The sequence below is a fragment of the Orcinus orca genome, chromosome 2 (genome assembly GCF_937001465.1).
Source record: "Orcinus orca chromosome 2, mOrcOrc1.1, whole genome shotgun sequence".
In the NCBI taxonomy this organism is placed as follows: Eukaryota; Metazoa; Chordata; class Mammalia; order Artiodactyla; family Delphinidae; genus Orcinus; species Orcinus orca.
This window is the reverse complement of record NC_064560.1, coordinates 116,893,577-116,920,462: the sequence shown is the minus strand read 5'-3', so window position 1 is coordinate 116,920,462 and position 26,886 is coordinate 116,893,577. Positions and strand designations below refer to the sequence as shown.

General features: G+C 37.2%; 1 protein-coding gene across 4 annotated transcripts in view; it reads right to left on the bottom strand.

Annotated features, from left to right (window-relative positions):
* INO80 (INO80 complex ATPase subunit) overlaps positions 1–26,886 on the bottom strand; it is a 123,546-nt gene that overhangs the window by 67,263 nt on the left and 29,397 nt on the right. For all 4 annotated transcript variants that reach the window (XM_004273978.3, XM_033435765.2, XM_033435766.2 and 1 more), the window contains exons 8-19: positions 19,818–19,871; positions 17,996–18,199; positions 15,141–15,336; positions 14,185–14,252; positions 12,903–13,112; positions 12,343–12,423; positions 11,370–11,465; positions 5,045–5,104; positions 4,461–4,603; positions 3,215–3,299; positions 2,123–2,240; positions 1,115–1,200 (exon numbers count right to left, since the gene is read on the bottom strand). In XM_004273978.3, coding sequence (XP_004274026.1) covers positions 1,115–1,200; positions 2,123–2,240; positions 3,215–3,299; positions 4,461–4,603; positions 5,045–5,104; positions 11,370–11,465; positions 12,343–12,423; positions 12,903–13,112; positions 14,185–14,252; positions 15,141–15,336; positions 17,996–18,199; positions 19,818–19,871 — 1,401 coding nt within the window. The remainder of the gene's footprint in view (positions 1–1,114; positions 1,201–2,122; positions 2,241–3,214; positions 3,300–4,460; positions 4,604–5,044; positions 5,105–11,369; positions 11,466–12,342; positions 12,424–12,902; positions 13,113–14,184; positions 14,253–15,140; positions 15,337–17,995; positions 18,200–19,817; positions 19,872–26,886) is intronic.

The window sequence follows — 26,886 nt, the reverse complement described above, 5'->3', positions numbered from 1 at the left end:
TCTCCACCACAATCTTGTAAGAGAGTTACTAATTTCAAAATGATCCAGCCTTCTGGCAGTGACAGAGAGAATCACCTGATATTATCAAGAACTTGGAAAGATGCTTTTTATATAGACAGCAGAACTGTGAGGAACAGGTGCAATCTATGGGAGATGGGAAAATACCCCAAAGGACTGGGAACTGGGTGAAAAAAGAAGGAAGGAAAATATGGGGAGGATTCACAAGAGATAATAGAAAACTACAGAAGTCTGGTAAGATCCAAAAAAACATTATTTATAAACCAAAATTACTGACTTTTTATGAGAAAAAATATTACAACCCAAAACACATTAAACTTCTAAATCTATCTCTCAGTCTGCAGAAATACAGGAGACAGAGGAACATGTTAGACAACACCACAATGATGCAACCAGCAAAATCCAGTATGTGGGAAAACTCTACAGGACAAACAACTCGGTTTCTTCAACAAAGAATTGCAAGGGGAGAAAAAGTAGGGTGGGACTAAAAGATGCTTAAAAGACATAGCACCCAAATACTATGTGTGGACCTTGCTTGGATTCTGGTTTCAAAAGCTGAATACTTTTTCAAAGAGAGAGAAAGAAAAAAGCATACACTAAGACAACTGGGAATATCTGAGCACTGACTGGGTATGTGATACTACAATGAAATAACTGCCTTTTTTGGTAGAGGTGATAATGATATGTGAATATGTATTTTAAAAAACACCAAATCTTTTAGAGACACCCATGAAAATATTTATAAATGAAACAAAAGACAACTGGGATCTGCTTCAGAATAATGCAGAGGGGTGAAAAATTGTCATGAGTTGATCATTTAAACTATATGGAGTTCATTATACTCTTTTTTCTACTTTTGTAATGTTTCAAACTCTCTGTAATAAAAAAGTATAAAACAAGAAGAAGAAAAAAACTATTACTTGCCTTCATTATTTGACTCATTTTAAGTCTTCTTTGACCCTCTCAAGTTTAAAGGTCTCCTATCAATCAAACTAATTACCCTTCAACTAAACATTTACCAAGGAATTTCTTTTCACCCTGGAACCCTAGGTTGGTGCCTATTAAGGCATAAACTCACAAGGTCTTCTTTCCTTACCTTGTCAGACAATTCATTTTCCACATCTTTCTTGATTCTCCTCAGCATAAATGGCTTCAAGATCATGTGTAAGCGAGAGAGTTGATCTGAAATGCCAGGAGCCCCACCGACAAATAATACATTATATCAATTTAACACAAACAAAAGAAATATCATGACCACCCTTCACTAAACCATTCTAACACCTTTTGGCTCAATGATTTTCTACAAGAAGACAAACAATCGCAAGGAGGAAGCCAAGGGATCTGAACTTTCCACAACGTCTTCCTGGAGTCAATTGTGCAAATGCATTTTGCTCTCATTTACTCAAACCAGTAAGGATGGCTTTGTTTTTATTAGAATTCACCTTTACAGTGTTTTAGGAACATTCTATCAATAATAGGGTTCTCAGACAGGTCTAATGCAAGCTATCTGGGACTCCCAGTGTTCCCCAAAAGTCATTTTTTCAATGTATATCAGCAAATTAACAACATGTAGTATAAGAAATTACTTAAAGACTTTTCTAATAGTTAGTAGGTGGCACTTCATGTTATGTAATAATACCTCATAACTCTCTTAAAATATTAGTCAAGAGGTAAAAAGAAATTGATAAACAAGGTTAAAAAATGTTTACAGAAGAAACAAATCCTAATATATAGAGAAAATAACAAAAATTATCCTTCTAATATTTTCTGGTTTTATCACAGGCAAAAAGTCTTACCCCATTCCACAAAGAATATAAAATTTTTCAGGATCTACGTGGAAAATGAGGATTTCGTAATCCAAAATGTGAATTTTGCCTGTTCTGCCTTGATCAGTCAACACTACAGGAGCATCACTTGAGTTAGTCCTTTTTGGACTCTTTTAAATATGTACAAAGCACATAATTATTTTAAAAGAGAAAAAACTTTTCTCTCAGATCCTTCTATGCATACCAGAAGAAAAATTCTTCATATACAAGAAAATACAGAATTATGTAGTTGCCTACACTAATAGGTAGAAAGAATGAATGTTCATAAAAGTACTCACTCTCATCTATGGCAGATTTGTTTTCAGCGTGGCTCTCAATGTCCTTGGAAAACCATTCATTAAATTCCTCATGTGAATCAAATAATGTTGGCATAATGAAATGCAGCAGAGCCCAGAGCTGGAAACAAACAAAAAGCAAAATAACTATAGAGCAACAAAACGACAGTATGTGAAGACATGATGAGAGTTTGGAGAGAGAAAGAGTGAAGTTGCAGGTCTGTGTATCTGTGTCTAGGAGCATGTGTATGTGTGAGTAAGTGAGAGAGAATGAGTGTGTAAGCACACTGCCTCATCAACCAACTCTAATTCTATAAGGTACTATAGCAAAAAACTATTTTTCAATTAATTTCCCACTGAAAGTCTGAAAGCGCAAGTCCTGCTCAGCTTGTGCAGTGAGATAGTTTAAAAGATCTTGTATAAAGATCCATTCCACAACTGAACACAGTCTGAGGCAGCATAACTTGCTAATAATAACTCTAGATCAGGGGTCAGCAAATTACGCCTTGTGGTGCCAAGTCTGGTCTGCCATCTATTTTTGTAAATCAAGCTTTATTGGAACACAGTCACACCTATTCATTTATATCTATATATATATATATATAGCTGCTTTCACATTACAATAGAAGGTTGAGTAGCTGTGCAGTGACTATATGGCCTATAAAGTCTAAATATTTATTATCTGGCTCTTTACAGAAAGTTTTCTGACCCCTATTCTAGAAGATAAAATTATCTTCCCCAAAGAAAGAATTTTAGCTCCTCTCAGTGTCAAAGAATATTACCTTTTTATTCTAGTATAAAAATATCTCTGCATTAGATGAGTAGCATTCTTAATGTGATTATGATTTATTATATAAGAAACAAAGGAATAAAGAAATTTATTTGCCTTTTGCCAGAGAATAAGAAAATAGTAATGATGCCCCCCCCAAAAAAACCACTTAGGGCAAGCCATGGTCAAATTCTTCCTTTTATGTGGGGATTGTAATTTATACAAAGCCGTAACACTCCAGGTAGGCATGGGTAAAGAATTTTATTCTGTGTTGGAGCCACTCTGTTTAATGCAGACATAAAACTGAGGTCTTTACTAGTGCCTACCTCTGCCATGGTGTTCTGAATGGGGGTCCCAGTTAGCAAAAGCCGATTCCGACACTGAAACTGCAAGAGTATCTTCCAACGAACACTGTCCAGTAAGATGAATTACAAATTCCAAGTTAGCAGTAAATATTCACCCTATTGAGACCCCTTATTTCTAAAAATGCTTTTCAAAAAAATAACAAACACTCAAAATCAAGTATCAATACTCTACCATGAACACAATTGAAAAATATTACTCAACAAAGCTGACGACAGGAAATTTCAAAGGAACTGACTCTATACTGAAAACGTGGTATTAGGGTATACATTAAAAAAAGCCCTCGAATAGCAGAGTAGGATCCTTTCTGGCTTGATAAAAGTCCTCTACTACCTTTGGTCAGTTTTGTTGATACAGACCATATAATTATAAAGTATTATCTACAGTAGTAGGTTTTAAAATTATTACTCTATGCGCTTCCAGTGTGAGTTTGGAGGGAGCAATGGAGAAAGAGAAAGGGTGTGAGAAGAAAATGCAATGTGAGTCTACTGCTCCTGGCCACAAGCATGCCCTACTTCAAAAGAGTAAAATATGAAATAATGCTCTTTAGAGGATGGAAAGTTCCATGGAAAATACCATCCTGCCAGTTAACGTGGACTTCTAAGAAAGCCCTATGGGCTCACCAAGAGTTAATAAAAATCCATCAAACCCAAGGTCTAATACCACTGAGTAACACTTTCTAGTCAACCACTCATTTACTATTCATTTTGGGAACTTAAAGGTATTAGAACATTTTAAACATGTAACTTCCAATAAAAGGATTCTTGGGCGTCTAATAACCATTCAGGGACTAGGATAACCTTCATAAAACAGTAGAAGCTACAATCCACATAATGTAACATTCTACTTCCTACTAAGACCTCCTGTCTAAAATAAGCCCTGAAGCAATGAGCGGACACCCCTTCCTCCACAGAAAATTTCCTTGAAGAACAAAAATCGGTTAAAATGCCATAATTATTGAATAGGGAGAAAAAAAGCTGAGGAAAATCTTTATACTCTAAACATTGATATGTATATTCCATGAAAATGCAAAAGAGAATTTATGCCTTCTGGTCAGATATATGGCTTATGCAGAGACCATAAGACCATATATAAGCCATATACCATGTTTTCAAATCTCTCTGATCTTCATTCACATGTGTGTGTATATGAGACACACATATCTATATATCCTCAGTCCACAGGCTTTATTTCTACTACTCATGTTACCTGGAACTACTCTTGAGCGCCTGAGCCTCATCCAATACCATGTACTGCCACTTGACTCGCTGGAAATACTTTACATCCTGCACCACCAGCTGGTAACTGGTGATAACCACATGGAAGGGGGCATCCTGAGTGTAGAGGGTCTTCTGCAAACATAAGAGGGCAAGGGTGAAAAGAGATACCTAACAAGTCATAATAAGACAATGAGGAATGGAATTCATTTTCTAAGGCCAAGAAGTTTAAGATAGCTCTAAAGATATACTTCTCCAATGTAGGAGATGTGCAGTGAATTAAAAGCATAACTGTTTTTAAGGTAGTTACCTTAACCACAAACCTTGTTAAAAACTAGTCTTCAGCTTATTAAAGAAAAAAGTTCTTACTTAATCCTGGACTTCAAGTCCAGCTGATTGTCTATAACAGGAAAAGCATTGTAAAAGAAAAAAAGTACACTTGCCTAGTGTCCAGAAACATATAAGAAGATTTTATGTAAGTGAAATTACTCAAATCAACTGGAGAAATAATGACTGCACATATGTGTGAACATGTATATGTGTGTGTGCATGCGTGTACAGTAAGCTGAAAGTTACCTGACTCCAGAACCTCCTGATAACTTTTCTATCATGAGGATTTCCCCAATATGGTAGCACCTGGAAAAAGGACCAATATACAGATTATTTCCTAGTGATAATCTTAAAAGTATCATCACAAATACGTTATTCAGAATGATTTTTTAAAAACCTAATAGAATGAATATAAGAGTTCCTCTTCTGTCACTGCCGCACTAGGTGCTGGACTAGCACTCCTCCTACTGACCAAGTTAAAACACAGATACAAAACATTTGTTTGAAGGCTTCAGAGAGCTACTGAGTCAGTGGAGAATTATACAGCCCAGATCTAGAAAAGAGAGGAAAGCCTGGCATCTGGAACATGTTCCCCCTGTGGGTGCTGATCCTTCCCAAAAGTTCTAGTTGAGGCTGAGAAACTGAAAAGTTGTTTTTTGTTTTTGTTTTTTTTGTTTTTTTTTAAAGAGACACAGGACCACAAAACAAAAACTGTAGTTCAAGGAGGAGGGATTCTGATAACCACCCACCTCCCTGGCCTTAAGTTGGGAATCAAAAGATAGATACACAGGGTTCCCTGGTGGCACAGTGGTTGAGAGTCCGCCTGCCAATGCAGGGGACGCAGGTTCGTGCCCGGTCTGGGAAGATCCCATATGCCACTAAGCGGCTGGGCCCGTGAGCCATGGCCGCTGAGCCTGCGCGTCCGGAGCCTGTGCTCCACAACGGGAGAGGCCACAACAGTGAGAGGCCCATGTACCACAAAAAAAAAAAAAAAAAAAAGATAGATACACACCTGTAGTAAAGGTAAACTATACATACACTTGCTTTATCAGGTACTGAATCCTGGTTTCAAATCATCTCAATTCCTGACTAGATTAAGGGGGCTTTGGATTATTATTGCCCCAGAAAAAAAATTACTATAGGCAAAAAAATCCACAACAAAACCCCAAACACACATTAATCCTCTCTCAGGAAGAAGAAAACAGTATCCAGAGCCCACAATTATCTCTACAATTTTTCCTATACAATGTCTGGCATTAAAACAAAAACAAAACAAAACAAAAAAATCAGATATGGAAAGACTAGACCACATAACTGAAAACCAACATGAAATATAGATAAAAGAAACAAACTCACAGGAGATCTAGATAACAAAAATTTTAGAAACAAACTTTTTAAAAAATGCTAGTTTTGGGCTTCCCTGGTGGCGCGGTGGTTAAGAATCTGCCTGCCAGTGCAGGGGACACGGGTTTGAGCCCTGATCTGGGAAGATCCCACATGCCGCAGAGCAACTAAACCCGTGCGCCACAACTACTGAGCCTGCGCTCTAGAGCCCGCGAGCCACAATTGCTGAGCCTGCGTGCCTAGAGCCTGTGCTCCACAGCAAAAGAAGCCACCCAATGAGAAGCTCATGCACCGCAATGAAGAGTAGCCCCCACTTGCCACAACTAGAGAGAGCCTGCGTGCAGCAATGAAGACCCAATGCTGCCAAAAAAAAAAAAAGCAAGTTTGTTCATTGAATTAAAAGATTGAGAATTTCAGTGGTATACTAGAAACTATAAAAGAATCAAAGAGAATTTTTAGAACTGAAAAAATATAATTAAAATTAAGAATTCAATGACGAGGGCTTCCCTGGTGGTGCAGTGGCTAAGAATCCACCTGCCAATGCAGGGGACATGGGTTCGAGCTCTGGTCTGGGAGGATCTCACATGCTGCAGAGCAACTAAGCCCATGCACCACAACTGCCGAGCCTGCGCTCTAGAGCCCGCGTGCCACAACTACTGAGGCCCACGTGCCTAGAGCCTGTGCTCGGCAACAGGAGAATCCACTGCAATGGGAAGCCCACGCACCGCAACAAAGAATAGTCCCTGTTCGCCACAACTAGAGAGAGCCTGCATGCAGCAATGAAGACCCAACGCAGCCAAAAATAAATAAATAAAATTAAAAAAAAAAAAAAAAAGTAGCCGGGGGTGGGGCGGGGAAGACACATAACATACAGAAAAACAACCATAAGAAGTAGAACTGGAAAACACAGAACATCTTTAAAGTACAAAAATTTATTTTAAAATTAAAAACAAAAAAAAGAATTCAGTGACGAGTTTAACAGCAGATAGAATCAGCTGAAGAGCTGATTAGTGAACTTGAAGAGAGGTCAGAAGGAAATATCCAGACTAAAGCATGGAGAAACAAAAGAATGCAAAATTCAGCACTTTTCTGTGATGTTTCTAAGTGTGACTTTCATTTTTTTTATTGTTATGGGGCTCAAAGTGCTTCTAGAATCCGTAGCTTGATGTCCTTTGTTCTTTTGAAAAATGTCAGCCAAATGAAAGCACAAATATGCAAGGAGGAATGAAGATCAATGAGCAATGAATATGTAAGTAATATGAATAAATCTAAGTAAGTTTTAAATGTATAAATAATAATGTCTTCTGGGGTTTAAAATATAAAATATATACAAAAACAACAGCATGTAAGTCTAGAGAAGGCGGATGTAGTTACAGTACTCTACTAAGGTCTTTGTACTGTCTGGAAAGTATTAACAGTACTAATTTATATTACTTTTGAAAAAGTTAAGGGTGCATGTGGTATTCTCCTGGGTATCTACTGAATAACAGAATGAATATATAATTAGCAAGTTTAAAAGGGAGAGGAAAAAAAAAGGAATGATAAAATCTAATCAATCCAAAAGGATTCAAAAGGAAAAAAAAGTAAAGCTGAACAGGTGAAAGAAGCAGAAAGCAGGGACTTCCCTGGTGGCACAGTGGTTAAGACTCTGCACTCCCAATGCAGGGGGCCCGGGTTTGATCTCTGGTTGGGGAAAGAGATCCCAAATGCATGCCGCAACTAAGGAGCTGGTGAGCCACAACTAAAGACCTGGCACTATCAAATAAATAAATAAATATTTTAAAACTAAAAACTAAAAACCATAAACACAATAACAACCCTATTTAAAAAAAGAAGTAGAAAGCAAAGAGCAAGGCAGCAGTTTTAAACACAATATATCAATAATTACATTAAAAGTAAGCACAGATATTCCAAATAAAAGGCACGAAATACACCTTAAATGTAAGGCTATAGAATGGTTAAAAGTAAAAAGACGAAAAAGATACCATGCAAATACTAGCCAAAAGAAAGCTATTTAATATCAGAGAAAATAGACTTTAAGGCAAAAGTCTTAAAGGAGGAATTTCATAGTAATAAAAGGTTCATTCACCAGGAAGATAAAATTATAAATTTGTATACATCTCACAGCCTCAAAGCAAAAACAAAAGAAAACAGAATGGATAAATCCATAATTGTTGCAAATATTAACACACCTCTTTCAGTCAGTAATAGGAGAGGCAGACAAAAAAATCAGTAAAGATAAAAAAGAGCTGAACAAGTTAACAAACTTGACCTAATCAACATATATACAACACTGTATTCAACAAGTACAGAATAACTATTATTTTCAAACACACACAGGACATTTATAAAAACTGACCATATGCTGAGCTATGAAAGCAAAGCAACAAATTTCAAAGGATTAAAATAATAAAAAGCATGTTTTCTTATCAGTGGATTTAAGCTATAAATAACAAAAAGATACCTAGAAAACCATCCTTTGTGTAGAGAGTAAAAACAACACTTTTAAATAACCCATGAATCAAATAAGAACTTACAGTAGAAGCTGACAGTATTTTGCATTGTAAGATAATGAAAATGTGACACATCAAACCTTTGGATGGCTACAGTCATGCTTAGAAAGCAATACCCTTAAATATACATTAGAAAAAGCTGAAAATCAACAATCTAAGCTCCATCTCAAGATGACAGAAAAAGAAAAAAGTTTACAAAAAAAGTAGACAAGAATAATAGAAGAGCAGAAATAAATGAAATACAAAACATACAGAATAGCCAATTTCAGGAATGAAAAGTGGTACATTAACTAGAGAAAAAATGTAAATCTTATTTCATGAGGAAAAGGAGGTCAGAGGCAGTAATCATACTAGAACCATAAAATGAGTGTTACTCAGACACCTGCCAAATAAAATGAACTTTCTGATGTTATCATCATAGATCTAAGTATCTTTTGAATGTAACCAGATTATAAATCTGAGCAGAGTCTACTTCTAACTATGTACTACAGGGAAGCAAACACATTTCTGACAATTCAAAGGAGTAATGGTAATAGAAACAATGAATCAATAGAGCAGAGGTCATTAAACTTTTCCTATAAATGGCCAGATAGTAAGAATTTTAGTTTTGTAGGCCACACAGTCTCTGCCACAACTACTCAACTGTGCCTGTTGTACTGTGAATGCAGCCATAAATAATAAATAATCAAAGGTGTGGCTGTATTCCAATATACATGTATTTAAATTTCATATATCATTTGCTACGAAATATTTTTTAATCAACAATTTTAAAAAGTAAAAACTATTCTTAGCTCATAAGCTGCACAAAAGAACACGTGGTGGATTCCTCAATAAGTTAAATATAAAGTGACTTAGCAATTCCACTCCTAGGTCTATACCCAAAAGAACTGAAAACAGGACAGGTGTTCAAACAAAAACCTGTACATGAATGTTTATAGCAGCACTATTAACAATAGCCAAAAGGAACAACCAAAATACCCATCAACAGATGAATGGATAAACAAAATACAGTATACCCAGATAATGAAATATTATTCACTATAATATTATATGTTATAATATTATGACTGAAATATTATTCAGTCATAAAAGGAATGAAGTGCTGATACATGTTACAACATGATGAACCTTGAAAAACCTACTAAGTGAAAAGCAGCAGCCAGACATAAAAGGCCACATTCCAGGTATACAAAATATTCACAATAACCAAACCACAGAGACATAAAGCAGATTTGTGGTAGCCAGGGACAAGAGGGAAAGTGAAATAGGGAGTCACTGCTTAATGGGAAGGAGATTTCTGTTTGGTATAATGATAAAATTCTGCAATACGATAGCAGTGATTATTGTACCACACTGTAAATGTACTTAATACTACAGAATTGTACACTTTCAATTGGCCCACAGGCCATATTTTACTGACCCCTAGACTAGAGCTTCAAAAGGAAACTCCACGTGCAAATGAAAACTCAGTGTCAGGCATGGGTATAAAGTCAAAGGAGAGGTACCAATGACGTAAGTAGTACTACATTGCCATCTATCGGCCAGTGAAGGAAATATTGAAAACTTTAGTGGTTTGGAAGAAAATTTTAAGACAATTTTTCAAGCTCCTAATTGTTTGACATGTACTAAACAACAATAACAACAACAAGAAAGCAGAAAAAAGATGAGGGGCTCCTTATTCAATGTGAAAAAACACTAGAGAAAATATTCAATAAATTGCCTTAGAACGATCTCACCTCCTTAGAAAGTTAAGAATGAGTCAGCCAAGCTAAAAGCCATATACCTAATGTGCCTTGTAAACAGTTCCTAAGTCTATTAATTCAGCCGCAAAGGTGGGGCCACAGACACAAAGGTGCCCCAAAGTGGAATATCCCAGACATGTCCCTATTCCTTATAAAGTATAAGCCAGAAAAACACCTCCCCCATGACCTCTTAAATTGCATAGAACCCATGATTATTATGGAGACCCAAGATCAGAGATCATGTCAATATCTCTTGATACATATCTCCAAAAAATCCTCCTTACCATGCAACTTCATTATCATTATATTCCTTTAGGGACAAAACAAATATTTAACTCATTTCCTTCTTTTTACTTGCAAATAATATAAAAAATCCTACCCATTCTTTCTTACATCCCAACAACTTTGCATAATTAAATCCCTGTTTAAATCTTGTCCATACTTGATGCAGCATATTTCCCTGCTGATCACATCCTACCTAAATCTCAATTCTTTTCCTCTGAATTAGTTAAATGCAACTCTCACATTATCTACCTTAGACATTATAATCTGGACCAAGACTGAAGAGCTGGCTTTGGAGTGTCAAGAAAATAGATAATCTATGAATAAATTTGAAGGGGGAGGAGTGTGGACAACAATGCCATAAATTATAGTATATGTACCTTGATTTATCAAAACCTATATTAAGCCAGCAACGCAGACATTTTCTATTATGGCAGTACAACTAGGAACTACAATTCATGTCGTCAATGCAGCAAATCACTCAAACTGGACTTTGTCTTTCTCATAAAACATAAGGATGTAATATGCTCTTTTATTGCTCCCATCAGTAACTTTGATAGGAAATGTATGCAAGGTTATTTTGAAAAAAAATGCAAGAAATTAAAAGCTATTATGAGCAATTAAGTAAGGCAGCAAAAAAGGAGTCAGAAAGTTTATTTTAAAAAGCAAGAGAATTTTGTTGATTTTTACCTTAAATTTAGGAACAAATCTAGTAAACTCCTGGTGCCAATTGTTAAGTGTAGAAGCAGGTGAAATTATTAAGAAAGGTCCCCAAATGTTCTCTCTCTGAAACAGAAAAACTGGGTCAGCCAACTGCAGGAAAACTGAAGAAATTTAATTCAAAATTATAATTAACGACAAGAGGAGTTTAAGAATAGGAGATGCATTACAACAAGAGAAATGGTTCGTATCTCCCATACCTGCACACTCAATGATAATATCCTATGTTAAGAAAAATAATATTCTATGTTAATAATAACACAGGCAAGGAAGTTGCTCGCACACACCTTGAGGAAAAAAAAACCAAGCAATTACTCCCCACCCACCCTTACGGGTCTTAGTTTATATCATTCACAAAGCACTTATGACATACTGACTTGTATGTGTTGCTTTTCCTTATACTAGATGATCACAACTATTTTACTATTATTTAATTGGTATAGAGTTTTCTGCATTTTTCAAAATGCTTTCACGCATTTCTTCTCATTTAATTCTCACAAATTTCCTGTAAGGCAGATAGTATCCCCACTTTGCAGAAGTGGAAACTAAACCTCACAGAGTTAAAGTGAAGTCAGGTCAAAAGAGGCTAAGTGAATTGTCCAAGTTTACACTGCTAGTAAGCACAGAGCTGAGATGTGAAACCAGGTCTTCTGATCTAACTAACTACAGTGTTTTTGCCACTACAATGGTGGTTCTCTACAGAAGTGGGAGATGGGGAATGAAAACACACATGCTTAGAAACTGTCCTAGTCTTCTTGAAAACCAGAATGTTTCACCACACTGTATCACCCACCCTGTAAAGGCCTTGAAGGCAAGGAGCAAGTCCTACTGTCTTGGTATGCTACAGAGTCTAGCGTACTGCTTGATAATGGCTGATTCTCAATAGAAAATGACCCTAGGATGGACAGAGAGGAAGAAGAAAAGACTGCATGCATCTACCCACCTCAGCCAGATGGGCAAGGAGGGCAATGCTCTGTACTGTCTTACCAAGTCCCATTTCATCGGCAAGAATGCCATTAATACCCTGGAAAAAAAATACACATAGTCAACACCTCTCACATTGCATTACACAGGGTTCAACTTACTGCCAAAAAGAACTACCCAAAATGTCAGACTTGTTCAAACGAAAGTGACTAGAGATACCCAGCTTCAGCACTATTACTACTGTAATGATTCCTTTTGCCAGTTCCACAGCTACAACTCTGAATCATGAGACAAACACGCCAAAGCCAGTTTTTCAGCTAATCTAATCCAGGTACAAGTAATCAGGTTTATTACTAAGACTACTTAAGACAAACTTTATACATGATGCAAATAACCCCCAATAAAATCTCCAGGTTAGAAATATACAGACATCTTTCTGATTCTTGTCAAACGATAAAGCTTTTTAAAAAGGATGAAATCTAAAACATTATCTTGTGCTCATTTCACAATACACTGAACCAACGACTTTAGGAAAACAGATAACAAAACAGAGTGGGTATGAATAGTTCTAAAATTTACCTGTTCATAGAGATTTGCCAACCAATTCATGCCTTTCAGCTGATAACCTTTTAATTTGCCATTAAAAATTGTAGGCTGTGGAATATCCTCACCAGCCCGGATAGATGGGTTTGCCAGGCTATAACTCTCCCCAAACCCAGTGCCAGACTTGTTTGCTGCCCGTAGGGCAGCTGCTCGACTTTCTTTTGCATCTTCATCAAATGACCTTGTCTGGAAAATAAAAATATATTAGAAGAAATATATAAGAGGAAAATAATTAAATTCAAATAAAATTCATAATGCCAATATATAACTTGTGCTAGTTCGAACAAACTTTCTGATAATATAATGTAATATATTACATGTAAGCATAATACACTTGACTCTTGAACAACATGGGTTTGAACTGTGTGGGTCAACTGATACGTGAAGTTAGTGCAGGAGTACTACTTGATCCTGTGGTTGGTTGGATAAGTGGATGTGGATCCATAGGTATGGAGGGCTGACTGTAAAGTTATACAGATTTTTGACTGCAGGGTGGGTCGGCACCCCTAACTCCCAGAGTTACTCAAGGGTCAAGCGTAAAGTATATTACTAATATTTTAAAATTATTTTAACAATTATATTGAGAATACATTTCTGATAGACAGGCAGTAAGCCATATTACACAATTACTTGCTTCATCAATGAATTTACTAAGATTTGATATAAAACCTGTTTGATTGGTTGGGGTTGGTGAGGAATAGGTTGAGTTTGTCTCTATCCTTGATTTGGACCCTGTCAAAGTTACACAGGGGCTCCTATGCAGTATATTAAACTGTATTTTCCTTACTTAATTTGATCTAACTGCAGTTTCTTTCTGATTTCATTAAATGTCACTATATCATGAACAAGCAAGTTATTACTAAAGTAAAAGAAGGTGCTAACTTAGCAGTTTTAATACATGATATAACTTTCTTAACATGCAACAGTGTGGACTTTTTCACTAAACAACCATGATCCACTTCATTCTATATTACCCATGATCACCAGGAAGGACAGAAGAAAAAAAATAGACAAACTGTCTTAGCGTCAATCAACACATTCTTAAAGCTCAGACAAGTGAATGCTCGTTTCCCATCTTTCCTCAGGTATTCCTCTATTACTCTAAAGTAAATAGAGACACACACACCCCCAATGCAGTCACATACACATGTACACATCCATTAATGTTTTTAACTGAAAATATGATTAAGATTAAAGGAAGACCACCTAAGTAAAAAGTTGTATTTCCAGGGCCCAACATTTCATTTTTAAGACTCACCCGCGCCTGATGAATATGGTAAGCATTTTCAGCATTCTTCAGGGCCTGGGCTTTGAAATGGTTACTATCTGAAAAGGGAAACGTGTAGATTATAACACCTCATTAACTGATTTCCTTTAAGGATGCAATTTATACTAGCATATGTGGATCCCTGATGCCCACATTCTATTTATCCCTAAGTTCACAGAGGGTGAGGGAGAAGAAAGGCTCAAATTACTTGACAGAGGTAAGGACTTGGAAGTGGCAATGGAGGCAGAGGGCTGCCATGGTCTCTAGGAGCCAAAGCCAGCTCACAAAAGCCACCAGGAGACTGAGCCCCAGTCTCCCAATCCTGCGTTTCTTGCACGAAGCAATGCCGATGCCGGGAAAAGCAAGACAATGAGGATTCAAAATTGTAATATATTTACACCAGGTGATTCCAAAAGAAGAAACAGAGACTGTGTAAATCCCAACATAATCTGAAGCACTCTCATTTTCTCTTATTCTTACTCAACATGATCTTGACCACTATTCTCTGTGAACTTCCTCTCAAACTTTACCCCAATTCCTCCCTCTCTGTGTGGTCACAAAAATACCAAAACAGTCTCTTCTCATGCTTTACTCACATCACCAAGAATCCTGTTATGTGAGAGATGATTTTCTCTAATTAGATATGTTCACTGAATTCTTCTGATACAATATCTTTTATTTCTACGAACAAATCAACACACAAAATATTCCCAAATTTGCAAGATCATATAACCACACCCTTTCTTTTTCAAATTCTTTAATAAAAGTTTTTTATATGCTTATTTTATACAAACATTCACACTTCCCCTACTCCAATAAAATAAATCCCCCTTTTGATCAATATTACCTATTGATCAAGACAAAACGTGTAAGAATTAATGAGTATAACCTGAGATATGAAAAAATTTTGGGTATCTCCTTCCTCCCATTCCTGATTCAGGACTCACCATAATCCTCCTGTGTGATGTTAACTACCACCCCTCCACCAATGTCAATTTGTCTCTGTGTAGAACTATCTTCCAGTTTCCTTAAGATTTCTTCCTGGATCCCATCGTGACCCATGTCTCGTTTGCGACTCATGAAATGGGCATACAACTCTGTCTGGGTGATGAGGAAGTTCAGTTTTCGCTGCTGCCTCTTGGCCTAAAGGGGAAAAAAGATGAAAGTGAAAAGAGTCGAATCACCAATCACATACAAGGGTAGTCAACAGAATTCACTATACATAGTTTGCAAACAATTCCTTTACAAAGTATTTACCTTTAGAAAGGTAAAAATTGTTAATGAACAAATTTTATTATAACTAAGTCAGTGGTACTAAACGCAAGGAATAATCTTCATTTATAGCCTAATAATAACCTATGTTTTGCTCTCCTTTACAAAATAAAATCTTTTTTCCACTAGGCTTCTGTCTAAAATGCTTATTTCTTTACTGTATTACTTTTCTTTAATGGCACTGAGATACCAACTAAATTCAAACAACATGCTTTACTTAATAACTTGGGTGATAAATACACGTGTACAGCTTTATTATTTTTAAAAACATAAATGTGTCCAAAAATCTTCTCTAACACCGAAAGGCAAAATAAATGACGAAGAGCTATAAATTATTCTGAAAGTCAATGAAGGAGGTATATGAGAATAAGAAGCCCATGAAAAAAGAAAATGCTCCCCAAAACAGCCTACTGTTCATCTGTGATAATGATAGCTATAAAACATGAATATAGACCAAATACAAAATCACAAGCACATATACCTTTTTTTAAAATATGAGAAAGCTAAATTCAAAGTGCCTCTGAAATAACCTAGTAAGAAAAATAATCATTGTCAGTAAAAATAATTCTTCAAGATAAACAATAAAATGAGTAAGCAAATGATTCAAAAGACTGAATTATATGAAATACAGCATACACAATAAATACCAAATCAAAGAATCATTATTCTGCATGAACTATTTTATAATAAAATTCATATGAAGTATACTTGATTTATCCTTGATCCACCTCCACAAGAGAAAAACAACAATAAAATAAGGAACATGGCCAGGAAGGACATAAGTCCCAAAGTATGCTACGCAAAACTAGACTTTCTCCTTAAGGTTTTATAACACTTTAGCCAAATTCAGATTAGAAAAAAAAATCTGAGAGTTTGAGAGAAAACTGATTTATTTTCATAAAGGATACAGATGTTCATGTTCTAAAGCTAAAGTACTGTCAAGAAAACCTTTCTAGGAACTTCCCTGGTGGTCCAGTGGTTGAGACTCCGTGCTTCCACTGCAGGGGGCACGGGTTCATTCCCTGGTGGGGAAACTAAGACCCCGCAAGAGGCACAGTGCAGCCAAAAATTAAAAGAAAACCTTTCTAAATTAAACCATAAAAAGTAACATTTTCTTTAACTTTAAGGAAGTCAACTACTATGTGCCTAAATGAAGAAGGCAAATTAAGGGAACAAGGATACATCAAAAATGTCTTAATTCAAAAATTCAGAGAAAAAGACACATAAGTCAACATAATCACAGATGAAAGCCTCATCAGTTAGCTATCAACATAACTGAGAGAATGTCTCACAAACCTAGATCATAAGCCAAGTCAGTTTCAAAACTTCAAGATCTGTGACTAACTCAAATGCCTCTAAACTCAGTGAGCAAATATTTCCATTAGCATCAAAAGTTTACTAACTCAATAATATGTTTATCTTCCAGGCAAAGAAACAAGTCACCCAGGGACTTAAGAGAACTGGGCAAAATCCATATTCCCCCTCAAAGGCATGAGACAGGAGGGAAGAGAACTCCAAAGAGTCTCCACGGCTCTGCTTTGACAGGAGTACTACCTATACCCGAAAGAAAACATTCAATCCTGATTCCCTTCCTCCTCCAGACCTCAACTGTCCTTCCACTCATCCCAATGGGCTTACCAATGGCAACATAATAACTCTGTCCTCTTAATCTCTCCTCTTGCTTCCCTGAATAATACTCTCAGCTGATATCAAGCTTAGCAAGAGAACTGACTGCAAGTTAAAACAGAAAAGTAGGCGGCAGCAGGTGGGGAGGGGGGAGGTGTCTCAGAAAACTGAGCTAGTTGTCCATTGTCCCTATCTGGCCCTAAATTTGGCAACCAGCCCTCATCTTCCAACAAATCGAAATTACAGCCAGCATCTGGAACCAAGCCCAGATAAGCTCTAAGCTGTTTTCTTTTTCTTTCATTCCCTTTCTTTTTTTGTGGGGGAAGGCTGGGGAAGGGTGTCCTCCAGAAATATTCAAAAGAATAAGGCTACAAAGAATAGAGGAAACGGGGACTTCCCTGGTGGCGCAGTGGTTATGAATCCGCCTGCCAACGCAGGGGACACACGTTCAAGTCCTGGTCTGGGAAGATCCCACATGCCGCGGAGCAACAAAGCCCGTGTGTCACAACTACTGAAGCTTGCACGCCTAGAGCCCGTGCTCTGCAACAAGAGAAGCCACTGCAATGAGAAGCCCACGCACCGCAACAAAGAGTGGCCCCCACTTGCCGCAACTAGAGAAAGGCCACGTTCAGCAACGAAGACCCAACACAGCCAAAAATAAATAAAATTTAAAAAAAAAAAAAAAAAAGGGAGGAAGTGAGCACAGAAGAGGGGTGAAGGCCAGGGAGAGGGCCTTACTAAAAGAATAAAAACAGAACTGATTTACTGGACTAAAATCAAGTTATGTCTTAAAATATGTTTTCAACCATTTCATTAGTTAGATTTATAACTTATGAAATGCTAACCAATCTCTTAATATGGCTGCAGCAATTATGGTTTTCAAAATTTCATGCTATTGCCCTACCTCCCGCATTTCTTCATCCAACTTCCGCTGCTCCAAGGCTTCCTTCTCTGCACGTTTGCGGTGTTCCTTCTCCACCTTCTCATACTTCTTCCAGTACAGAAGCATTTCCTTGGTGAGGCGGCGAGCACGAGGTAAGGTCTCCTTACAGTTTTTCTGGGCCTGCAAGGCAGCTCGACGCACCTCCTTCATGCATTGGTGGGCGAGCTGCAGGTGACAACAATGTTATCACATTGGAGGAGGACCAACACCAGGGCCAGTTCTCCCTGGACTCTAAACCACAGCATCCCTCAACCTGTTCAGGGCATATAGTCCTCCTATGGCCACATCTCTTTCTCCCTAATCTGATTAACGTCTCTATACAGTCCTATGAGCCAGTCCCAGACCACAAAGTAATATCAGGGATGAGAAATCTACAGATACATTGCCTTAGAAGATGAAAAAAAAGTATAATAACCTAAGATGTTCTGGGAAGTTTTGAAATATTATCATACACATTAATAATAAAAGCTTTCGGGAATTCCCTGGCGGTCTAGTGGTTAGGGCTCTGCACACTCACTGCTAAGGGCCCGGGGGTTCAATCCTTGGTTGGGGAACTAAAATCCCACAAGCCGTGTGGCATGGCCAAAAAAAATTTTTTAATAATAATAATAATAATAGCTGTCAGTGTTTATTATATGCTAGGCACCATTCTAAGCTTAACATATATTAAACTAATTCATTCTCCACAAAAACACTGTGAAGTTGATATTTTATATATAGATGAGGAAATGAGGATGAGTGACTAGCCCAGGGAAACACAACTAGTAAGGTTACCTCATCTAATTCTCACAATACCCAAAGAAAGTTGCATTAATTCCCTCTAAGGGAAAGTATTAATACCATCATTTCTTAGATGAACAGACTGAGCACAGGATGACGGCATGATTTGCCCAAGGAATTAGCAGTTGGCTATGGTCTTACCCGCCAAAATTTGAAAACCAGAAATGCGAGGAAGAGCAATTTTATTTTTAAAATAGATTGAAAAAGAAATGGAACTGAGTTATTTGTAGTGAGGTGGATGGACCTAGAGCCTGTCATACAGAGTGAAGTTAAGTCAGAAAGAGAGAAACAAATACCGTATGCTAACACATATATATGGAATCTAAAAAAAAACGTTCTAACGAACCTAGGGGCAGGACAGGGATAAAGACGCAGACGTCACCACCTAGAGAGGTGGGATAGCGAGGGTGTGAGGGAGGGAGATGCAAGAGGGAAGAGATATGGGGACATGTGTATATGTATACCTGATTCACTTTGTTATAAAGCAGAAACTGACACACCATTGTAAAGCAATTATACTCTAATAAAGATTTTTTTTAAAAAAAGAAAAAGACGTAGAGAATGGACTTGAGGACACGGGGTGGGGGAAGGGTAAGCCAGGACGAAGTGAGAGAGTAGCACTGACATATATACACTACCAAACATAAAATAGATAGCTAGTGGGAAGCAGCCACATCGCACAGGGAGATCAGTTCGGTGCTTTGTGACCACCTAGGGGGTGGGCTAAGGAGGGTGGGAGGAGACGCAAGAGGGAGGAGATATGGGGATATATGTATACATAGAGCTGATTCACTTTGTTATACTGCAGAAGCTGACACAACATTGTAAAGCAATTATACTCCAATAAAGATGTTAAAAGAAAATAGATTGAGAACATTTAGAAACTCTCTTAAGTACTATTAGATTAAGTATCAACAGGTCACAAGAGACAAGAGCAGCAACCATAGATCTAAATAATAAGAACACATTCCAGCAAAACATAAAATGGGAAATATAATCGTACCTTGCGGCTATTGGTGAGAAACAGGTTACGAGCTGAAGCTTTCTGCTTGTTGGCCTAAAATAGTTAAAAACAATAATTCATTTAGGATTCTTTTTTGAAATACAATTGTGTAGACTGGCACCGTACTTTACTGATCTCCTCAAAGATTAAAAAATAAAATGCCAAACCAAGCGTAGTCAAAATACATTACTTCTTTCAATTAAAATAAAATACATTACTCCTAAGAGTCACCCAAATGTACCAACTCAGAACCACACATAAAGCTCCTAAAGCCTCATTAAAAAAAATAAACTGGTGTTGTATCTGCCTTAAATTGAGTCTTCTGTATCCTTCTGGAAAGAATTTAAGCTATATTTAAGGCTTGAAGTGAACTAGGAAAATGTAACAACATACCCTAATCCTAGCACCACCCTGATTTAGAACACTGCTTTCTAGGGCCAATATGCAAAGAAGCTGAGACAGCAGGGCACTCAGATACAAAAATCATTAGGAGAAAGGTAAACTAGCTTCTTAGTTTGTGATTCTAGCCCTACCTCCAGCCAAGGCAAACCCACTGCCACTATTATTTAATTTTTACCACCACTTGACCTCATCTTCTTCAACAAAAATTCCAAGGCAGACCTAACACAATATGACTCAGCAGGCCACAACCAAGTCCCAAGCTGCTTATTATGTCTACCACTTCAGTTAAAAAAAAACTAGCTTCAATAAAGAAACCTGATTTTAACCATGATGGTCCATTTATTTGATGTGGGAAAGAAGAGGCAGAGCTGGGTGTCTCTCTGACTATTAAAGAGATCTCCCCCAGACTGTAAAGAAACAATGGGTGCGAAGTTATACAAAGGGCCTGAAAGCCATTTCGATAATAATCCCACCTCAGACTGTCTGACTAAGGGAATTTTTAGGGCTTTTAATAAAAACTTTCTCTAATTCTAAAGCAACTATTGCCACTTTAAAGATAAAAATCTCAAATATTCCCACTGAATTCCTTATCATCAGAGGGCATCATCTGAAGCCTCTTCAAGTATGAAACAAGTTTTTCTGTAACTTTTCCCATCACGAATGTTCATACAAAGTCAACAGGCACATGAAAAGGTGCTCAACATCACTAATTATCATAGAAATTCAGTCAAAATAAAAATGAGATGTCACCTCATACCTGTCAGAATGGCTACCATCAAGAGGACCACAAATAAATGTTGGAGAGGATATGGAAAAAGGGAACCCTAGCACACTGCTGGTGGGAATGTAAATTGGTACAGCCACTATGGAAAACAGTATGGAGGGCCCTCAAAAAACTAAAAACAGAACTACCATATCGCCCAGCAATTCCACCCCTGGGTATACATCCAAAGAAAACGAAAACACTAAGTCAAAAAGATACACGCACCCCAATGTTCATAGTAGCACTATTTACAATAGCCAAGATATGGAAGCAACCTAAGGGTCCAACAACAGATGAATGAATAAAGAAGATGTGATACACACACACACACACACACACACACACACACCGTAATATTACTCAGCCATAAAAAAGAATGAAATTCTGCCATTTGCAACAACATGGATGGACCTAGAGGGTATTATGCTTAGTGAAATAAGTCAGAGAAAGACAAATACTGTATGTTATCACTTACATGTAGAATCTAAGAAATAAAACAAACGAATATAACAAACCAGAAACTGTCTCATAGATATAGAGAATAAACGAGTGGTTACTAGCGGGAAGAGGGAAGAGAGGGAACAAGATAGAGGTATGGGATTAACAGGTACAAACTACTATGTATAAAAAATAAAATAAAAAATAAATAAATAAATAAGCAACAAGGATATATTGTATAGCACAGAGAACTTAGCCAATATTTTATAATAACTTTAAATGGAGTATAATGTATAAAAATTTTGAATCACTATGCTGCACACCTGAAACTAATATTATAAATCAACTATATCTCAATTAAAAAAAAAGAATGCTCAAACATATACTCTCTCTCCAGAAATATAATTGCAATGGAGGGAGGGGAAGTAATTGCACAATGCAGAGGCACCATCATACTAAGGGATCAAAGCTAGTATCACAATATAGGGACAGATGTGTCAAGTGCCTCCTGATGAGGTATGTCAAGAACATATCACTCTCTAGTAATATTGCCAAAAATGCATAATTCAAATCTAATCCCAAGGAAACATCACACAAACCCAAATTCAAAAATATTCTACAAAATTATATATTCTTCAAAATAACAATGTCAGGAAAGATGAAAGCTAAGGAATTGTTTCAGAATAAAGGAGATTAATGAGACATGACAATTAAATGCAACATATAGTCCTAGATTGATTCAGGGATGGGGAAAGTGCTATAAAGGACATTATTGAAACAAGTGATGAAATATGAAAACCTATGGGTCAGATAATAATTTTTAATACTGCACTGTGGTTATGCACTAGATGATTTCCTTTTTCTTCGGAAACACACAATTATTAGGAGTAAATTTAGCACAAAATCTCAAACTAACCCTTAAAGTGAGTGAGGAAAAAAGTATGCATTTATATGGCAAAAGAAAATGAGGCAAACAGGTGCTAAATACAAGTAAAAGACACATGGCAGTTCCTTGCATTATTCTTGCCATATTTTTTCTTTTTTTTAATTTTTAGTTAATTTATTTATTTATCTATTTTTTGGCTGTGCTGGGTCTTTGTTGCTGTGCACGGCCTTTCTCTAGTTGGAACTACCGTTCTATTTTTAGTTTTCTAAGGGACCTCCATACCAATTTACATTCCCACCAACAGTGTGCTAGGGTTCCTTCTTCCCCACATCCTCTCCAACATTTGTTATTTGTGGTCCTTTTGATTAACAGCCATTCTGACAGATGTGAGGTGATATCTCATTTTTGTTTTGATTTGCATTTCTCTGATGATTAGCAATGTTGAGTATCTTTTCATGTACCTGTTAACCATCTACATGACTTCTTTGGAAAAGTGTCTATTCAAGTCTTCTGGCCATTTTCTGATTAGGTTGCTTTTTTGATACTGAGTTGTATGAGCTGTTTATATATTTCGGATATTAATCCTTTGCCAGTCATACCGTTTGCAAATATTTTCTCTCATTCTATACATTATCTTTTTGTTCTGTCAATGGTTTTCCTTGCTGGCCAAAACCTTTTACATTTAACTAGGTCCCATTTGTTTACTTTTGCTTTTATTTCTTCTTTTGCCTCAAGAAACAGATCCAAAGAAATACTGCTACAACTTATGTCAAAGGTTGTTCTGCCTATGTTTTCTTCCAGGAGTTTCATGGTTTCAGATCTTATCAGATCTTCTCGGGTCTTGAATCCAGTTTGAGTTTATTTTTGTATACGGTGTGAGGAAACTGAACTAACTTTAGAGTTATGGAAAACATGCAAAAAATAGTAGAGTTCCCTTACTACTTCCCACCCACGCTTTCCCTAATTTTAGCAACTTATATAACCATAGTGCAATTATTAAGAAAGGAAATTAACTGCCCTTTAGAGCCCATGAGCCACAACTACTGAAGCCCGTGAGCCACATCTACTGAAGCTCGCACGCCATAACTACTGAAGCCCATGTGCCTAGAGTCCATGCTCTGCCACAAGAGAATCTACCGCAATGAGAAGCCCACGCACTTCAACAGAGTAGCCCCCACTCACCACAACTAAAGAAAGCCCATGCAGCAACAAAGAGCCAATGCAGTCAAAAATAAATTAATTAAAGTTCCCTTTAAAAAATAATAAATAAAAAGTGATGCTTCTTGACACTTACGAATTTTAAAAAAAAAAAAAAAGCAAGGAAATTAACACCAGTAAAGTATTAACCAAATTATATATAGATCTTATTTGAATGTCAACAACTTTTCCACTAATATCCTTTCACTGTTCCAGGATCCTACACAGGATCTCACAATGCGTTCATTTAGTTGTTCTTCTCCTTAATCTCTTCCTGTATGTAACATTTCCTCAATCCTTCTCTTTCATGTCCTTGACACTTTTGAAAAGCACCAATCAGTTATTCTGTAAAGTGTCCCAAAATGTGTGGTTTTCCGCTGTCTCCTCATGATGGGAATGACATCATTTACTATGGCAAGAATACCAGAGAAATGATGTTTTGATGATGTGCTCCTCTCAGTGCATCACATCAAGGAGTTCATGATATCAAAATTTATATTACTAGTGATGTTTACTTTGATCATTTGGTTAAGGTCCACTCTGCCAGTTTTGAAGCTATGCAACTTCTGTTTCTCCTCTACCTTTTGCCCTCTAATTTTAGCATTCATAAATGGATGTAGTCTGCAACAATTATTACTGTGGTATTTGCATAAAGATAATTTTATTTCCTTCTACACTTTCTAATTGGAATTCCTACTGAAAGGAAGAGTTGTTCCTTCTACACTTTGTCTATTCAAGTATTTACTTATAACAGTATGGACTGACAAATATTTCTTTTATTCTATGGGTCAAAATCCAGTATTATTCTTATTTATTTTGTTGCTCAAATTATTCTAAATTTGGCCATGAGGCGCTCCTTCAGGTTGCCTCCTGTGTTCTTTTGACAAGCCCCACCTCCCCCCAATCTTTCTTCAGAACTTCTTTACTTTCTGGCACCACTTAAAAATGTTTTTCATTTTGTCTTTGGCTGCCCTGCACGGCTTGCGGGATCTTAGTTCCCTGACCAGGGGTTGAACCCGGGCTCCGGCAGTGAAAGCACAAAGTCCTAACCACTGGACCGCCAGAAAATTCCCCAAGGTTCATTTTGTATTTTCCCTGCTGAGTTCTGGAATAAGGTACTTCTTCAAGGAGCCTTGGTTCCTCTTATTAGAGAATAAAAGTTGTTTAGAAATCAAGACCCAGGGACTTCCCTGGTGGTGCAGTGGTTAAAAATCCGCCTGCCAATGCAGGTGACATGGGTTCGATCCCTGGTCTGGGAAGATCCCACATGCCACAGAGCAACTAAACCCGTGTGCCACAACTACTGAAGCCCGCGCACCTAGAGCCCGTGCTCCGTGACAAGAGAAGCCACTACAATGAGAAGCCCACGCACCGCGACGAGGAGTAGCCCCCACTCTCCGCAACTAGAGAAAGCCTGCTCGCAGCAACGAAGATGCAACACAACCAAAAACAAATAAATAAGTAAGTAAGAAATCACGACCTGGTTGCCAGGTATCTTCATTGTTACTGGGGTGTCACTGCTTCTAGGCCCTCTCAGCAAACAGAACCAGAAAAAATATACATATGCATGCTAATCCATGCATACACACCCAAGTATATTTCAGTTATCTATCTGTATGTGTGTATATATATATGAAACCATGAATTTATACTGATACCTCTGATCCCAGTCAAACTTCATGGGCTTCATTTTAGCTTTCCCCTTCTCCTTACTTATAACTTCTTTCTCCAGCAGTGAGAAACTGGCTCATCTACAATATATTTACTTATTTGTTCAATCCTAGTATACACATAAAGTAGTTTCAAAATTGCTAACCTATTCATTACCCTATGAGAAACACTTTAACTATGTCAATCATGGCATTTACGCATAGTTCCATCAGTCTTTAGCCTTACATATCCAATCAAAATAATGTTCTCCTCAGTTACTTAGATGAGTTCTTTCTTCCCCACTCCCTGCAACTTGATCATGTTACTCATTTCTAATACAGTTAAGTTCATTTGTTCCTACTTTTATTCCATTTTGACCACACATCCCCCCAACCTCCCTCTCCACCCACATCCTGGTTGGTTTAATACTGGAGGTATATCAGAAATCTGTGAAACATTACTATGGTTCTAAAAGTCAGCCTCATACAAAATATACTCAAAGACTCCTTCCTCCTCATCCTTGCTACCCTGTTCCCATTCCTTCCCTCCTTTCCACCCTTTTCCCACTTGCCCTCTATAAGGAATCAATCACTTTAATTTCTGCTTCATCCTTCTTGAATTTCTTTTGAATGAATGAGCAGATATTTGTGTACTTTCTTGTATTCCCTTTATTCTTACATGAAGGGTATACTTACTTTTTTGTGTTTTGCCTCTTTCACTTAACTGTATGTCCTCGAAATTACTTCAAATCAGTTCAGGGAGGTCTTCTTCATTCTTTATTTTTAACAGCAGTATAATAATCCACTGGATAGATCTACCATCGTTTAATTCAAGGCCCATGTATGAACATTTAGATTGTTTCTGTTATTTTGCAATTACACATAATGCTACAATGAATAACTCTGTTTACATGTATTCGTGTATGGTTGCTTTAGCTTTAAGGTAGATTCCTAGAAGTGGTAGTGCTGATTTTAAAGGTAAGTGCATCTGTAGATTGCTAGGTGTTGCCAACTTACCCCACAACACAGTCCTAATTTGTATTCCTATCAGTAATTTATGAGAGCACCTGCTTCCCCACAGGCTCCTTAACAGAATGTGTTGTCATATTTTTAAATTTTTGCCAGTGTGATAGGTGACAAATAGTGTCTAAGTGTTATTTTAATTTGTATTACCCCAATTATGAGAGACTTTGAACCTTTTTAATATGTTTTAGAGCCATTTTTATATCTTTCTTTGCTAACTGTCTATTCTTGACATTTTCCCATTTGTCTACTGAATCTGTGGTCATTTGTCCCTCCATTTTTTTTTTTTAATATTTATTTATTTTGGCTGCACTGGGTCTTAGTTGAGGCATGCAGGATCTTCGTTGTGGCATGTTTAGTTGTGGCATGTGGGATCTTTAGTTGCAGCATGTGGGCTTCTTAGTTGTGGCATGTGAACTCTTAAGTGTGGCATATCTAGTTCCCCGACCAGGGATCGAACCCGAGTCCCCTGCATTGGGAGCACAGAGTCTTACCCACTGGACCACCAGGGAAGTCCCTGTCCCTCAATTTTTAATAGTTCTTTCCATATTATTAGAGGTAACAGCCCTTTGACTGTAGTATTCAATGTAAATAATGTAGACTTCCCTGGTGGCGCAGTGGTTAAGAATACGCCTGCCAATGCCGGGGACATGGGTTCAAGCCCTGGTACGGGAAAATCCCACATGCATCGGAGCAACTAAGCCTGTGTGC